Source organism: Pseudopodoces humilis, chromosome 4 (assembly GCF_049639895.1).
Source record: "Pseudopodoces humilis isolate 2021_Gansu_Grassland_sample_001 chromosome 4, ASM4963989v1, whole genome shotgun sequence".
Classification (NCBI taxonomy): Eukaryota; Metazoa; Chordata; class Aves; order Passeriformes; family Paridae; genus Pseudopodoces; species Pseudopodoces humilis.
In genome coordinates, this window is record NC_142203.1 from 60180629 (window position 1) to 60198484 (window position 17856).

Consider the following 17856-nt stretch of genomic DNA (forward strand, 5'->3'; position numbering starts at 1 on the left):
AGCAAGAATAATGATGACCAGCAAAAAATATATGTTGACCAGCAGAAAATAAAACTGTGAAGAGCATGATCCAAGAAGGTGGAACCAGGGAGGGGACATGCTTGAATATGCATTAACCCCTCACAGCAAGGAGGGGATAAAAAGGGGATCCCTGGGATACCAGGTGTGCTCTTGGCAGCGCACCAAGGCACCCGGCCGTTTTAACCCTTTGCTTTATTTCTTATGTCTCCTAATTGTCTTTTATTTATATTAAATTCTTTTTATAATTTATTAAGTGAATCTCGTTTTTAAGATGGGGAACCTCTCTCTTCTGTCTTCCTTGCAATTAAGCAGTTTTTCCACGCATGAGCTATAAATACCCCTAGATTCACCATGGTTTCAGCTATGAAAAGGATTACCTGAGTTTGATTTAAGTAGTACTAAAGTACTAAGTGTCAAGTAAAACAAACTCAGAAACAACCAAACCAAAACACCAACCCCCCCATCCCCCCCACCCTCAGGATTAAAAATAGTGCATTTCTAAAACGTATTGCCTGGCACATTGTCCCTGATGTTTAGTATGCTTAGTGTGCGCTGCTCAGCGTTTCATACCTCGCTGAGCGCGTCAGGAGGCCCACGATACATCACTGCCCAGCCAGTCACGTGAAGACCAGCACTGTTTGTTTTGGCACGGGTCATGTATGCCTTTTGTCACCATACTGACCGCAAAAACGTGCAAGAAAATAAGTGATCCTCTTCTATTTGTTTTTTTTTTCTATTTTTTTCTTTTTTTTTTTTTAACTAGCGGCATCTCATCAGCCAGCACCAGCAAGTGCAAATCTTCTCTTCGCGGCACAAGGCCCTCGCCTGGCAGCCCGGGTACACCGCCCCGCCGCTTCCTGGGAATCGTAGTTCTACGCTCCACAACACCCTGGCGGCTTCCTCGGCGCAGTTGCCCCAGGAACTACGCGGCCCGGCACGCCCGGAGCCGCCGCCGTGCTTCCTGTGGCCGCGGCGGGAGCGGGGCGCCGGCGGGGCCGAGCCGCAGGTAGAGGGGCTGCGTCGGGCGGGGCGGGGGGGGGAGCGCCCGGGGGGAGCTGCCCGGCGGGAGCGGCCGCGGGGGTCTCGGGGTGCTGGGCGCCTCCGGAGCGCGGGGAGGCGGCGCCGCCGTGTCCCCCCCCGTGCCCTCCGCCGCCCATCCCGCTCGGGGGCGCGACCTGCGGGGCGGAGGGGCCGGGGAGGCGCCGAGGCACTGACCAGGAGGTCACTACCAGCAGGGTACGGACCGGCCACGCCGTGCTCGTGGGGGCACGGGCAGATCGTCAGAGCGGGGGCGGAGGTACAGGAACAGCGTGGAACCCTTTCGGGCGGTCCGTGAAGGAGGGAAATGTTTACATCTGTTTTCACGGGCCTGAGGGGAGGACCCCTTAAGTTAAAAACAAAAATCGTGTTTAAACTAAGTTAGCCTAAGGTGATAGTGTTTCGTTTCTGTAAGTATTTATCTACAGTGCCTACAAATATATAAACTATACAAGCTTTATCAGTTGAAGACAAATCTAGTTGACCATGCCATTTCTTTTTAATTTTACTTAGATTTATCATTTGACATTGACCATGTACCTGTTCATTCAGTCAGAGCTACATGAAAGCTCAGCAGAGGTTCAGCTTGTATATTAGAAAGTCTTGTTTTCCTCAAAAAGTTGCTAACTTATGTTGCTTATACAGTTTTATTTGCCTTTAATTAATACAGTTGTAGGAGAGTATGGACAAGCTAAGGTGTCTATAAGGTGCCCCAAGAGGTGGCATGCTGTCCCTGTTTGGAGGACCTCTTAATGTATGCTGCTGCTTTCATGACCAGTGTAGCATCCTTCTGATGGAGGATTCACTCCAGAACTGAGGAACTTTGCTGTCCTGTGCTGAAGTTCTCATCTTTCCGTGTAGACTGTACATATTCCTCATATGTGCACTCCCTGCAGCTTACTTGAGTGTTATGCCTTGAACTGTGTTCATCCTGCCCAGAATTTAAGAGAAGACTGGATTACTCCAAGTGGCACTTTTAAAAACAAATAAAACCAAAACAAACAAAAAAGTTCCTTGTTTGAACTAAATACTTCGATTAGCAGATTCTGGTATTTAAACCATGAGTGTGAGGTGGTTTTTAGAAGTAGTAACTTTCAATAGGAAATGAAGTATAAATAGCTGTCAGTGCTCCAGCTGCTGTTTGTACAGCACCATGATGGCATGGTGGAGGCTGCACTGGTAGTGATCCTCTCAGACTTTCTCCTCCTGCCCACTATGGGAGGTTCTCTGATAAATACCAGCTAAGCACAGCCCATGCTTATGGGATGGTTGGGATGATTGACTCACAGAACACAGTTTTGTTCTTGCAGTTGGTTAAACCTGTTTGCTAGCTCTCTTCCATGGCCTCAGCTGTAACTCTGAATGATCTGTCAATGTGGGTGGCTCTTAAAGCTTTCTCACACGCGTATAACTCAGCCATAAACTGCCATTGTTAAATTCACAGTGGAAGTCAACTAACAGGGTTTTGCTATCTAGTGCCAACATTATTAGATCTCAGGCTACAATGAGGTATCTAAATCTACCTTGTCTTTACTCCTTCATATTTTTTAGACCTTGAAACCAGGTGAGACAACCTGAAGACAGTGAAAGCAGGGGCTCATAGGCCTGAGCCAGTGAAGATTAATGAAGGTCCAGTCCTGTTAAGATGACCATCTGAAAGTCATGTGGAGTGTAGCCCAGAATGAGACTGGGTAAAAATAACTTGCACAGACTTAGGTATTGCTTCACAGTTTATGACCAGCAACAGAAAACTTGGATTATTAAATCCTGATCCACTTGTTTCCTTTTGCTGCCCTTCTGATGTAGTGCTTCAGTTGTTTGTGGGAGAATTACAAATAGGGCAGCAGGTCATACTAAGCTTCATCACAGCTGTATTAGTAGAAGTTAAGAGAGATATGATGCTTGTAGTAGAGGAGGGCAGAAAGCAGGAAGGACCCTGCAAGGGGAAAAAGAACAATAGAATGGTGACAGGCAAATGACAGAAGATCCAGACAGACCAGAAGGACTTTTAGAGGGGAATATTGGGTGCAATATGTTGAGAAAATTTCTGTTCACTACCAAATACACTACAAAGCAATCCTAATATCTGTACAAGGATAAATAGACAAACATTTTTAAAAGGACAGAGGTTGAAAATTGAATTCTTTAAAGGTTGGAGCATTAAACTTAGTAAAGTTCAATGAAAATGAAAATTACTTAGATAATCTTAGTCATCTTCGTACCTATAAATTATGATATAAATTACAAATATTTCCTGTTTTTTTATCAAAACAGACAGTTCTCACTGTCTGGTTTGAGACACAGGGAATGTTTTGTTAGAGCAGCAAAGTTACGGTGTTAAATTGTGCTTAACTGCTGCTCAACAAATCATTACTGTTCCTCTTGGATGTTTTTTGCAGTGCTTACTACAAATCACTTAAGTTTTGTGTAAAAGTTAATTTCTCAGCATGTCCATGAGTCCAAGGCAACAACTGGCATTGTCCTTATTCTAAGGATAGGGATTAAAACACAGGGAAAGAATCCACAATTTTTGAAAGCTTTTGATTGCTTTTCAAAATATTTAACATCATTCACTGGTGCACAGCACAAATGCTCTTTTGTATTTTCTGGTGTTGCATGAATCAGACTTTAAGCAGCAGGGGAAGAAAAGAGGTAACATAGTCTGAGAGGTAGGTGGTCTCTCAGGCTGTGGCTCTAGTGTTGCTTGCTTTCTTCTGCAGACCATAGCAGTTTCATTTCAACTGAACAGTGAAACTGCTGGCTGTACAACCCAAACCAGCACCAAAACAATTATCTGCTCCTTCAGACTTCTGCTGTTTCCTAGATCTATTTTAGGATCTCTTCCCCAGTCCTGCTCCCTAGGAAGATAAGAAAGAAGACAAATAGCTGTGCCGTGACAAACAGGTGGAGGAAGGACTAACAATGTACAGCACTGCTTTTAACTCTGCTGAAGACATGATACCATGAATTTGTATCTCTAACTCCAGCTACACTGCAGCTAAAAGGAACTCTTTTCCACTTGCAGGAAAATTCAGTTTGATAACAAATGAGTAGTTATCTGTGCAACAGCCTTATTCATTTCTAAACAGCCGTACTTTTATTCCCAAAAAGCCACAGTAGTTGTCTGTATGCAAGAGTAGTCTCATGGAAGCTGTAAGCATGTAAGCATGGTGTATCATTAAATGTACAAGCAGAATGAAGTTTGTCAAACAACTTTGGTTTATGATGTGAATTCTTTGTATTTGGCATCCTGTTCCTGATTATAAATAGACAATATGCCGTGTCCCATCGCAGGTTTTTGAAAGAAACCTTCTGAGTGAGATGAACATAGACTAGATATTCAGTATAAGAAGAACCTGTAGCTAACGAATACACTATGAGGGTTAGAGTTGGGAAGAGAGTGTTTTAATGGAAATAGGCAGTAAGTTCAAATAGCATAACTCACTCCACTCTATGTATTAAAAATGTTTATTGTGAATGCAATCCAGTCAAAAGGCATAGATGGTAGATAAAAGAGAGATTAACTTGGTTACTTCTTCATTTTGCTTTTCTGCATACAGTTGTCCTTTAATCTGTACTTGCTCCAGGTTCAGCCTTTACATGTGTCATAGCTGCATTTATTTGTAGAGTAGCCAGTTTGTTGGTCATAAGCTTGCTGGTTATAAACTTAATTGTCATCAACAATAAGTACTTAAAGAATAACCTGTCTTTGCAGACCCGGCTTCTAAGTGACCCTAAAGAGTCAGTGAGCACCAGCTCCACAAACTTCAAATCACACTGTCAAGCCAAACTTAGTGTGTGATATATTTTGGGAAGATTATTTTTCTTCATGGAATACTATAAAATACTACGGCAGTAGTGCAGAAGAAAATCAAACTGGTGATCACTGTTGTCAGTATTTATCAAGTTGACTCGTAAAGCACAAGTATTAACAGGCAGGGATGTGCATTTGATGTCTGCTTAATCTGTCTCACAAGCTGTGGCCTGTGGAAGGAAGGGATGTCTATATTGTGATACTATGGAAAATTTCTGGCTAAAACTGCTGACTGTTTGGGATTTGAATTTATTTCAATTTTCAGTTCAGGCATTAGGAATTAAAATCTTCATCTTCATTTTTATGGCTAGATCTGAAGTGTGATTTAAATTCTTAAGAGAGATGCAAATGCAGAACACGTGTTTGATGCCTAGCTGTGTCTGTTCCTAAAATGAATATAGGATATTCAGCTGAGAAAGAATAGAAGAGACTAAAAGAAGGTAATGGCATATTTTAATGGGAATGGCAGAGGACTAGGTGGATGTCTGTAGCAGTATGTGAAATCTCTAGGGCCCATGTTTTTGTTTCAGAAGCATTTAGCTGTTGCAGGAAGCTGATGTGCACCACTATAAATTTTAACTGGAAGGGCATCAGTAGGGAGAAAGCAGAAGGTCTGGAGCTGTAGAAAAATAAGGGGACACAGTAGAAAAGAAATGTGCAAAAGGGGATCTATAAACAGAGTTTGGAGAGGAACAATGTGTGACATGAAAGGAAGTAAAAACTTTCAGTACAGTTTTCATAAACTGTGTCCTTTAGTGATCCCCTCCCCTTGAGAGCAGAGAGCCAATACCTGTGTCTGTCTTCTAAAAAGCACTTCTTGTCAGGTTGAGCCAGTCTTAGTGCTTCTGCAGTTCCTGCCACATTGTCCATCAGTGTTTTCCCATGCCTCCTTCAAAAGGTTTTTTCAATCTGGGAGGGTAGACGTGGTTGAAAACCCAATAACTTCAATTTTTAATCCTCTCCTTCAGATTCTTTGGTTTTGTTTTGTTTTTTTGCCAGAGGTATTAGCAGGATAAACTAATGGAAGAGGACTGACAATATGCATCTAGGAGGGGATAGAACCATGTCAGTGCTTAACTTGGTTTGGTATGATTTCTGAGATTGGGCCTTTATGGTGTATTTCTGTGAGGATGCAGAAGGCTGATACACAGCTTATTCTTTCTATCTTATCTTCTTCCATTGCCATTCCAGGCTTCAAACATCCAGCACTACCCTTCTTTGTCTTGTGCCAACTGTGGTTGTCACCTCTCTTTCCATCAGCCTGTCTAACATTTTAAAGGATTCTGAAATGTTTAAAGAACAGATACTTCTACCACGGTTGTTTGAAAGTGTACTGGCTTCTGACATTTTTGTTTGAAGGAGTCCTGCCTGAGGAATTCTTCAGGAGATAGCAGGGATGAGAGCTGTTAAGCCATTATGTTTATTCAGCTGCACACAAGACCATGGAAAGTCCCATGAGAGGCCTGTAATTCAATCTGAGTAGAAATCCATTCGTTTAAAAGCAATCTGCTCCCAACTCTTCTGCCAGAAATGGTCTAAATGTATGTAATAGTTATTATTAATGCATTATTAAACCATTTATTACCTTTTATTCAAAAGACCTGGACACAGCAGACTGCAATAAACTAATCCTTATTATGGGAAATATACTGGAACTGGAATAAACTGCTTATGTGTCTGCTGCAAAGTTTGAAGTATAATTCAGTGAAACAGTAGGCTCTTGTAACTGATAGATTGTTCTCAGCAGTAGCATTATACATTAGAAATACAGCTCTTGTAGAAATTTTTATTTAATTCTTACTGCCTTGTTCTGGTGCTAAAAGAGATTAAGGGCTGGATGGTGTGTTTCAGAAAAAATACTCTCCCCACCATGCATGCCTCATGATATTTGCATTATGGAATGAGAGTTCTCAAGTGGCACACTGAAGTTATTTACTGGTGATTTTCACCCCAGGAACATCTGAAACTGTGGGACTCTACCAGTGTTAAATTTATAGCAGAGACATGGTTTTGCTTAAATGCAGTGGACTCATTTATTTTTTTCCTTTTTCCAGGCTAGAGTAACTGACAGAATCTAAAAGGAGACATAATCAGCAAATATGGAAGAGGATACCAAACCGATCTTGGTTCCTGTGGGAAGTGATGAAAGCAATTATGGAATCATGAATATACAGTTTAATCCAGAAGACTATAAGTGCAAAAGGTATGAGAAAAGATGAACAGAATTACTGTGAGGCAAAGAGTTGTTTAATCTTTACTTTTGACAGCAGAATCCTACAAAGACAGATTAAAATTTGGAAGCCAGGATCTCTCTAGAAACAAGTTCCTACTTTGTCATTATATGATAGTATTTTATTTCCAAGCACCAGGTGAACAGATGTTCTTACTGTGTTTTGTTTATAAGATTTTTCTATTGACATTAATTCAGAGAGAGAGTTCTCCATTAAGAGCTCACCATGAGGCTTTTAAAGTGCTCTTCAAACATGAAACATCATGTGTGTTTATAGCAGTGTGATTTTTTTCTTATTTAGAACAACTAACTGAAATGTTGAGACTGTGCAAGAAAGTTTGCCTGATGTTGTAGATAAATGGCTGTCAGTATGTGTGGATGGTGCTGTATGCATTCTGCAGGTGATGCTGGGAAAATATGTTTGCTAGTACTAAGTGAGCTGAGTGACCTTTACTGCCTTTTAAGAAAAACTATGTAGTGCTTTCTGAGAGTGAGAAAATGTGAAAAATTAACAGTCCAGCCTTGTTACTCTGCCATCAAAAATAATGCCTATAGCTAAGTCGTTATTTTACATGTTTGCTTAAGAGTTTAACATCTCCACAAAGGGGTTTGGAATGGGAGACTTCCTCTACTGCAGTTAAGATTTTTGTGGGCTGGTCGTTGGACCAAAGATCAGGGTGGGACTTGCCCTTCTAATACTAGCTGAGGGCATCAGCTTTGCATTTTTAGATGAAGGAGTAGCGCCATAGCACCTCTTGGACCGATTTATGGGTCATTTTTTTCTCTTCACATCCATCATATGCAGTAAGGCAGTTTTCCTGAAGGAACTGAAGATGGCACTGTTGCATACATAATCCTGTTGTCAGAGGTCGCTTCAGCAAAAAAAAGAGTTCTTGCGGATAGGGCTTTGGTGCTATCAGCTTTGGAAAGCCATGAGAGCCTACTTACATGCTCTTCTCTTCAAGCAAAGGAAGGAGGATAAGCGTCTGAGTCAATAAGGGGAACAAAGGGAGCACCAGTGTAGAAGCATACAGAGTTGTGTTTGCAAAGCCTAGGAAATGGTACTTTCAGGTGGAAAAGGTAACTGTGAATGAATGTAAATACAGTCTTTCTCTTTTGGAGTGTCTTATCCCTTCCTGTCATAACAAAACTGCTAATCTGTTTGTATGACTTTCAGGAGCAGCTTGTTTTGGAGGAAGTATGTGTTCTGTTTGAGAAGCAGTGGGTTTCAGGTGTTGTGGTAATGCAGTAGTAATAAGAGAGGCTTTTTGAAACACCTAAATGCTAAGACTCACTTTTTTACTGAGGTTAGGTATTGTTTCCATACTGTGTGGTTGGGTTTTTTCCCCGTTGATTTCTCAAGTCTGGAGACTCAACTTCATGAAAGGTCATAGTCTTTGGCATTTGGTTCCTTTCCTAAAAGCAGAACTGTGTACTTGGATTGTGTGCCCACATTCACAGCCTCCAGTTCTGCAGATCTGCCTAAATGCCCTTATTGCTCCTCTTTTGAGTTCATTCTTCCATTTTCCACGACCTAGCCTTTTTGCCTTCCAGGTACACAGGGGCACAAGGATGAAGTGCATAAGGCCTGGGATATCAGAAAGGCCTGGAAATAATAGAGTGGTCAAAAAGTTTGATCTCCACTTCTGTACTAGAACAGGCAGCCCCCACACTTCAAAAGAAGAAATAAGGAAGAAGAGGCCATTGGGGTCTGCATCAGTCATGGTCAGACCAGTGGACAGTTTGAAGGGCTTCTTCATTAAACTTTTCGGGAATAGTGGCTCCTGAGAAGGAGGATTATTATGCATAAAAGTATCAAAAAGTGAAAATGCAGTGGTACAATGCAGTGTGCTTTTGCTTTTACTTTGTTCCTGTTTTTTAACTTGGTATTCAGGAACCGGACCCCAAGTGAGTGCATGATAACTTGGCTTTGCTTGAGATAGCTCTTCAAGTGTTGTGTGTGATTTGTAGTAATTACTGTTTGTCTGTCTTAGTGCTGTTCTGTACTTTTGTTTAGCTTGTCTGAGATTTGAGTCATTTGCATAGTTATTTGGTTTTCTTAACAGCTTGGAGGATTTGGGATTTTTGAAAGGAATGCTTTTCAGTGTTTACATAAGAACAATAAGCTAATTGTTTTTTAGAGTTGTAAATTACTTTGTCTAGTATTGTTTTGCTAATTTGGGGGAAATATAAAGCCACTTTTAATCCTTTTAAAGAGGATGTTATTGTGTTTCTTTCTTCACTGTATTCAGTGTGTATTTCCCATTTTGTTAGCTCCCTTTAAGAACTAGAATATCATTGCTGCAGTGGCTTACTGGTGATTATTGTATGGAAAAGAAGAAGTGTCTTATTTTCTTCAAACTGCTCTTTAAATCTGTTCACTGTCAACAGGTACTGCAGTTGTTGGTCAGGAATACTTGAACCTTCAAAGAAGCAGTTGATGTTTTGTGCTGATTCTTTTGCATATGAAAAAGCTTGACAATGCCTCCTGTTTTTTTTTCCTATTCTTTTTGAAGTCCCACAGGTTCCCAGAATGTAGGAGGCATTAGTAATTGAAATTAAACAGCTATAAATTAAACAGTGTCTGTAGATGGCAGTCAGAGAAGCCTTTTTCATGCAAAAGTGGTTGATTCCCTTTTATTTTCAAAGTTCTTTTAACTTAGGAGAAGGTAGGCAATGGTCAGCAACCTGTGCAAATCTACCCTTTCTGCATTCATTATGTTTTTACTACTCCATACAATGTGATCATTTTACACCATTGCTTGCTTTCTCTGTTTGTTTTTCTCTGTTACCAAATTTTTGTGAATTCCTAATCTTGCTTCTTTTTAATTGGAAAGAATTGTGACCTTAATTAAGAACCTTCATATTTCTTGGTAAGTGACAAGTAAAATAGGTTTTGTGTTTGACAGGGAAAAGGAATAGTAATTGAAGTGTAGTGTGGTAAAGCTTGTGATTCCTAATTTGTTAAAATGTGCAAGCAATGACATTATGCTTCAAAAGGTTATTTTAGTTCTGCATCCAACATTTTAAGAAACTTCTGTGATCATGCTGTAATTACTATAGTGGTGGTATCAGTGCAGAAAAAATTAGGTAAAGTGTATTTCCAAGAGAAGGAATACCTTACAAAATAACTGTAAGCACACTGTTTAATGCTTCAGTAAATTCAGACAGCTTAGAAAGGAAAAACCAAGTCACTTGTGCAATTCTTTGATATAGATTTCCTTAAGAGAAGCACGCTGGTATCTGAAATCATAGAGGATCCTGAGTTGGAAGAGGCTCTCAAGATTCTTCATGTCCAACTCCTGACCTTTCATAGGACAACCCCAATGATCAGATCATGTACCTGAGACTGTTGTCCAAATACTTTTTGAACTCTGCCAGGTTTGGTACCATGGCCAGTTCCCTGGAGAGCCTGTTCCAGTGCCTGGTGTTCCTATCCAGATAGGTGATTGCCAATTATGAAATAGCCACCTGTTCTTATTACTTCTTCTCCTTAATTTCCAATACAGTGAATCAGTTTTACTCCTTAGTTTGTCTTGTGCCATTTACAGCATTCCTACAATAATTTGGTAACTCAGTAAGACAATAAAGCTGTAGGAGTTTCCTAGCTTTATTTCTCTGTAATGTTCCTGTTGCGTCCCTAAAAAGTAAATTATTGATGTGGGGTATCAAATAAATCTGTGCATTAAGCTAAAGTGGCTCCTTGTGGTCTGTTTGGAGGAAAGAAATTGTAAAGCATCCTGTAAAGAAAATTTTTTTCGTATTTGTCTAAAAATGAAAAAGCTGTCATAAAAAGCTAAAAGACATAGTGGTACAAAAATACTCTGTTATACTGTAATAGCTCAAAACTTACCACGTTTTTGATCAGATCTCAAGAACCGGTTGTTTGATGTTTAAAAATACTTCAGCAAAGGTACTTGAAAAGCAGTATTACTTAGTCTGAAAGTTCTTGAGATATGTATTATTCTTACTCCATTGCCCTATGAGATGTAGTACATTGCTGAGAGTATCCATAAGATGAATGTAGCACCCTTAGGCAAAATTTTACATATTTGACCAGTGTTCTTTGTAAGCTGTTCCTTCTAGCCCTCCAAAACCAGCATTTAAACTTTGCTTATCATAAGGGAACAGTGTTAATCATGAGCCTGTCTTTTCATTTTCTTTGCTTGCAAAATTACTACTGAAGTTAAAAATGTGAGGAAGTTTGGACAGAAGCACTCTTCTTTCTTGTCCTGGACCAACTCCAGAGAATTGTTATTAACTGTCCCTTTGTGTGAGCAAGAAAAGATGACTGTAGCTGCAGGTTTTCTGGGAATGGTTTCTGAAATACACCTGCTGGGTGTAATGTGTGGAAGATATGGACGTCCTACAAGTTGTCCACTCTCATGGTCCTGTGGAAAACAGCTCTGTTTTACTGGTGTGTTTACCCTGGTAAAAGAGCATTGTTTTTCAGGCTAGCTGCTGAAATAGTAATTGTGTCATTCAGTGTGGATGAAATTCAAGGGACATTATAGTTTATCTCAGTGCATAGAAATTGTCAGCATTGTTCCACATCATAATCACAGTCATGTAATCTCTCGCCTTCCCCCAGGTCACATTGTCCAACATGTTTTTCATAATCATTTTGCCATGTGAGAGATATGATATGATTGCCTGTATAAATCAGATTTTTTAATAGGAATGTGTTGTAGCTGCTAATACTTGCATGTACAGAGTGATTGCCTGCTAGACATAAGGTCCCTAAATAGAGTTTTTCAAAATATATCCCAGATTATATCCTACTTGCTTTGGGCTTTGAAAATCTCAGTTTTTGAGAATTTCTTTGAGTCCCTGGGAGCTTCTCAATCTCCCATTTGAGTATGGCCTACAACCAGTCTTTGATCTGGGTATTGCTGGGAGCAGTACTTTGACCTTGATCCTAAACAGAATGCTGCCCTCTCCTAGTGGAGATCAGGGTAGGTAGCAGGCCTCCCAGCCTGCTCACACAGCTTCCAAGTCAGACTGATGTTTTCAAAGAGATCTGCAAATAACATAAAATTGATGGGTGGTCAGTATGTTTTAGCAGTCACTTGCTCAGCTGGGCTGGTGGTGCAGTGGTACCCTGGAAGAAATAAAATGAACTTCTGCTTTACATAATTTTCATTTTCACCAAATGCACAGTAGCAGGGATCAAGGGGGAAGTAGCTCAAGTAATGGCAACAGTAAACATACACACTCCTCTAGTCAGGAAGCAGAAACAATAGGTTTGTTACCTACAATATACAAATTCTTAGGGATTGTTTAATTTTATTTTCTTTTCCTCATCCATAGATTAGATTCTGGATCATACTCTTTTTTTTTTCTAGATCATAAGTTGCTTGTTTAATCCAGACTCTGTTCATGATACTGAAGAAAATGAAATGTCTTTCTTTGAACAATTTCTTACCTACAGATAGGTTTTTGCTACACAAAATTTATTTTCTTTTTATTTGTTTGGTCATTGACAGCACTGCTTTCTCTACAAAATAGGATGTTATATGCAGTTTTCTATTACTTTAATTTTAAAAATCATCCTTGGCTTTCACCTGCATTGCTTTAAAAAGTAGTCTCTGACTGTCTTACACTTTGGAAGAATTTTCTTTCACATCCATGCTAGCAGGTGTTGAACACCATTTTGAAAAAAATCTTTGTCACAGATCTACTCACTTTGAAGCAAAATGTGGAATTTATCTCACTGTAACCTTTCCACAGGTGCAGTGGAAGTTTATGGGGATGTACTAATAATACTAAATGGAGATGAGGAAAGAGAGGAAGGTCTTCACATAATGCAGCTGCTGTATAATTAGCAAAACACATACTTTTAAGTTTTCTAAATATAGTGCATGTCAGCAATCCAAAAAGAAAACAGCAGAGAGCTGTCTGGAGGTGGGGCAGCATTTAAACAAGTTTTCTTGTTTTCTTGTTTTCTTGTTTTTCTTGTTTTTTCTTGTTTTCTTGTTTTCATGTTTTCATTTCACCTTATTTTACAGGTCCTCTAATTAAATATTTTTTAGTTGTGTCCAATGATTTGCTCAACCTTATAAATTTTAAGCAAAATCAAATGAAGTCCTTTGGACTCACGACAGTCCATGAGTATTTTTTTACATTACCTACATGTGGAGTTAGTTAGCCCCATGTGCCTGTGTTTTGAGTAGTAAAGCTATTGCTTAAAATTTATTTATGTTACACTGAGATATCTTAATTGTTAGTAATAACACCACAAAAGTGCACACATATAAAACACATATTTCCCCCATCATGTCATAATCACAGGAAGAAGAGTCAATTGAGAATGTTTTAAAAATTTGAAAGTGTCATTTTCATTTCAGTAAGTAGGAAACAACTTAGAAAATTTAAGCCATTTTTTTCCCCATGATGAAGGAATATGTAAGAGTTAATAAAGTTTAAGATAAAAGAATGAATGAATTTGTGGAGATGGAAGTTCTCTATTTTCTCCCTTTGTGAGTCAGGTTTTCTTGCTTTCATAGATATTCCCACCTACTGTCTCCCCTTAAGCACACAGGAATAGGAACCTATCTTTCTCTCTTCCAAAGATAGAGCAAAGAACTTCAGAATAGTATTCATTATCTTCCTTACAGATAACAGGTTGTGTCATAGTATAGATGCATAAATGATTCATTGAGAAAAGGAATGGGAGATTTTTTATGGATGTTATTGAGAGCTAGGGTTGGAGGCGTTGCCTAAGTTCCTTTGTAGTCTGAAACAAAAATCAGTATTGAAGAATAGTAAATTCAAATAAATTTTGGTCATATTACAGAATAAATGGCTTGGCTTTATTGCTGACCTTGTTTCTGTTCTTAGTAGTTGGAAACTTGTTGTGATCTCTGCCTCTATGGGTTTATGAGTGATTTAAACATCAGCCTGGAAGAGGAAGATCAGAAAGCCGTTGTGGTAGTTTTAAAAATTAAAAGCACTGCTGAAAGGAAAAACAAACACCAGTGTATTAAGGCTTAGAGGACACCAGCATCCTCTGTCTCATTTGAGAAATTAGCTTCTCAGTGCTAGGAGTCAATGTTGTTTTTAAGGAAGAGCATAATATGCCTATATGGAAGTAAATTTTACTTGAGTTAGGAAAAAAAATCTCAGCAACATCATGTTTTGGACTTTGTCTGGTAGTGCTCCTTGCATGAAGGTTTTGTATTGTATTTGTATTGTGTTGTAACTTTAGAAGCAGCTTTCACTGTGCTTGCTCTGTACCCCTGTGTATGCAGAGAAAAGAAGGGGCATGTGGTGTTCCCTCTTCCTCCTTTGGCAGCTGTGACTGTGCCTACAGTCTAACTCAGGTGGAGTGGAGGAAAGGGAGACATAGTCCATTTCCCATTGCCTCGATTTCAAAATAGTAGGAGCACATGGACTTCCTTGGTCTTGGTTTCTTCCCCAGTAAACACACTTCCATATAGTGTTTTCAGCTAGATTAGTAGTTCCTAATCTTTTCATAGGTGGTCCTCACTCATTCCTCTTTCTCTGCGTTCTGCTTCTTCATTTTCCTGCTTTCTGTTTCTACCTCTGTTCCTCATTACTAGTTCTGGCAACAACCAGTTATAAACACTAATAAGCTTGCCCAAGCTTATTAACATGTATTTCTGTGTGTGATTCATTGTTGAAAACTAACAGCTGGATATTAGTTCTGATGTTAAGTCGCTCCACAGAATCTGGGCTGGAGGCCGTTTTAATATGGATATAAACTCACAGTTTTTTCACAGATGGCAGCTTCCCTCAATGTCATGGATTGATATTTTTGCATTTGCCTTGTGTCAATGAATGACAAAACCATCCAGAGTACTGGCTGAGCTGCTCTCTGAGTTATATATTAGATCCGGTGTTCCATTGTCTTAAGGGCTTTCCTTTTTTTCCCTTTATTTCCTCTCCTTTAGACCATTTCACGTGGAGCCCACAAACATAGTCGGTGTGAACGATGATGTGCAAAGAGTCACTGATGAAGCTTCAGCAATGAATAAGCGGATTCATTACTATAGCAGGCTCACATCCCCTGCAGACAGGGCATTGGTAAGGCAAAGACAGGGCCTCATTAGCTGTGTAGCCTCTGGCATGCTGGGTCTTACACAGCCTGGATTTGTATAAGGAGCAGAAATAAAGGTTGGGGGAGACTTGTTTTGCAGCTTGCTGTGAATCAAATATCTAGTAGCTGAGTGTGATAAAACAGCTTGTTTTATCAGAAGTTATTTACTTGTGCAGTGCCTTCTCCATTAAAATAAAATATGCAAACAGCATCAATTTTATAATTTTATATATCAATTTTATATCTGGCTGCCCAGATTTCTCCCACCTATAAGATTAAATCAATGGTCAGCTGAGGTAATTAAACTGTTGAGCTAGCATGATCTGTTCATAGTGTGTTTACACACATTTTGCAGAAGAAAAATGCATTTTTGTAGCTATCTAGCTAAAAATTCTCTCAACTGTTTTTGGGTTTTCCCTCCCAGGAAGAGAATTAGCATAGTAGAACTCTTTCTTGCTTTTTTCATTTATTTTTTTTTTTAAATGTAATTTCCTGGGAGCGTTTTGTGACTTAAAATAGTTGACTTGCTGTATTTGGAACAATTAGTTATATTGATGTTACTAATAAGTCTTGTTTTTTGTCCATTTGTTAGATTGCTCCTGATCATGTACTCCCAGCTCCCGATGAAATCTACGTGTACAGTCCATTAGGAACTGCTTTTAAAGTTGACAGTTGCACAGATGGCTATGGTAAAAACTCCAGTCTAGTGACAATGTATGTTAAGCACCTTGCCATATAATAGCCACAAAATGCATTATTACTGAATGTTCTATATTAACAACATAACTGTTGTTAACTAAGGAGACAATATGAAGTAAGAGTGGTTTTTAAAATATTCACTGAATTTTTTTCTTCCTAGATTTATGATATGGAATACCATGATGGGTACATCCATATTAAGTATCCCGTGGGGAATAAAACAGGTAAACTACGAGAAATGCATGTATAGGAAAATGTTTCTGGCAACATGGCTTACTCTTCTTTTTTTGTAGTATATTCATAAATAAAATGAACTGTGTTTCTCCCTCTTAACAGGCAGGCTTCACTTCTGGAATTATTCTCATCTTACTGATGGGCATTTTGACTCTTTATTGCTGTTACAGAGTTGTGAAATCACGGCAAGTGATACGTAAGAAATACAAAGCTTCCTCATGCAAATACTTCAAATGTGAAATACCAATATGTATTAGATTCTGTTTGTATGTGTCTTTACTATATGTTAGACCTGACCTGTAATAAAAGCTGTTCTTTGAATATCTCTCTGTTTTTGTAGTCTGTGTCTGAGTTCTGTATGCTACCTTATTAGATTTCCTTCAGTTGCTTGCAGCCTAAGTATTGTAGCCAAACACAAACTCTTAGCAAACAGGGTTTCAGATGTTCACTTGCTAAGTTCTTGGGGACTTGGGGAGCTACAGGCATCTTTTCTCCATAAGCACTGTCCAGTTCTCTACATGTCTGATCAACCTGCACAGTGGAACAGTGTGGGTTGTAGCTGTAACCCCTTGTTTTGTATGCGCATATTACTCTAATATTTGTGTGTATTCTTTGTTGAAGGCACTCTAGGTGCAGTCAGCAGCTGAAGCAGTCACTGACAGCAGCTCTAATTAGAATGTACTTTTATTGTTCAAAACTCATCTTGAGGCTCTTCTTTGGTTGGTGCTTTTGTGCATAAACTAACCTCTCACTTGCTCAAATAAAGGCCATTAAGACTTTGTCAGTTTGTGACTGAGCTCGTTTCATGAGGAATGAATTTCATTCATGAGCAATGGTTCATGGTCTGGCCTACTTTGCCATAACTCCTGCAAAAGGCCTTTAGCTGCAAACCCATGGTGGCATTTTTACCCTGTCTTATTTCAGTGCTTGTGAAAGTACTCAAAAGTAATAGTATGGCCACAATAAAAGTGCTTACTTTAGGCTTCTTCAGTCAAACACTTAATGAGTGCTATATTTTAAAGTTACTGGCAATTTTCTTAGTCCTTGAGAGTGTGGTGAATGTGTATCAGAATATTCTAAAAAAACCCCCACATTTTGTAATGAATAATTCTACTGACTCTAACATTTTGTTTAGATGTATTTTTGGGTTTTGTGTGTTTTTCAGCTTTAACCGATGCCTCAAACTGGGAATTCCCAGATGTTTGCAAGTATTACTTTGGATCCTTTGGTCAATGGTCAAGCCTCTTATTTTCTATGGTATCACTTGTTGGAGCCATGGTTGTTTATTGGGTACTCATGTCCAACTTTCTGTTCAACACAGGGAAATTTATATACAGTAAGTACACATTTTTGGTTAAGTTTTACAGCAATCCTTTATAAAGATCAAGACTGCCTTATACTGAAAAAGGATTGTCCATTTTATATCATCTTGATTTTCCTCCTACACTGCATAAAAAATCTATTGAGAATAAGTAACTATGCGTGGTGGTATGGGCAAAGGCCTGTGTGTTTTCAAAGCCACTTTTTCAATTTCAGTTTCTCAAAGTGTAGTTTTCTTGGTATACTTTAAACAACCTAAACCTGGCTGCTTGTTTCCACTCTATTTTTGTTTCCCCCTTTGTTTACATGGGTGTATCTATTTGAACAGCTATATAACAGGCTAGACTGTTGAAATTATTTGGGATAAAGAAAAAAAAACCAGTTTCATTATAATTTTCAACAAACACACTTAAAGTATTGCTGTATAGTTTTGCAAGTGCC

General features: G+C 39.1%; 1 protein-coding gene across 8 annotated transcripts in view; it reads left to right on the plus strand.

Moving 5' to 3' along the window:
- The first annotated feature begins 970 nt into the window (after positions 1–970).
- SLC38A9 (solute carrier family 38 member 9) overlaps positions 971–17856 on the plus strand; it is a 44649-nt gene continuing 27763 nt past the window's right edge. For 2 of the 8 annotated variants that reach the window (XM_014259883.2, XM_088054425.1), the window contains exons 1-7: positions 971–1027; positions 6928–7076; positions 15017–15149; positions 15755–15876; positions 16022–16085; positions 16198–16291; positions 17261–17431. In XM_014259883.2, coding sequence (XP_014115358.1) covers positions 6973–7076; positions 15017–15149; positions 15755–15876; positions 16022–16085; positions 16198–16291; positions 17261–17431 — 688 coding nt within the window. In that variant the 5' untranslated portion in view covers positions 971–1027; positions 6928–6972. Of the gene's footprint in view, positions 1028–1136; positions 1319–2610; positions 2776–6171; positions 6415–6927; positions 7077–15016; positions 15150–15754; positions 15877–16021; positions 16086–16197; positions 16292–17260; positions 17432–17856 lie in introns of those variants that run through there. The other 6 variants (XM_088054423.1, XM_088054424.1, XM_014259884.2 and 3 more) reach the window with 6 other exon arrangements.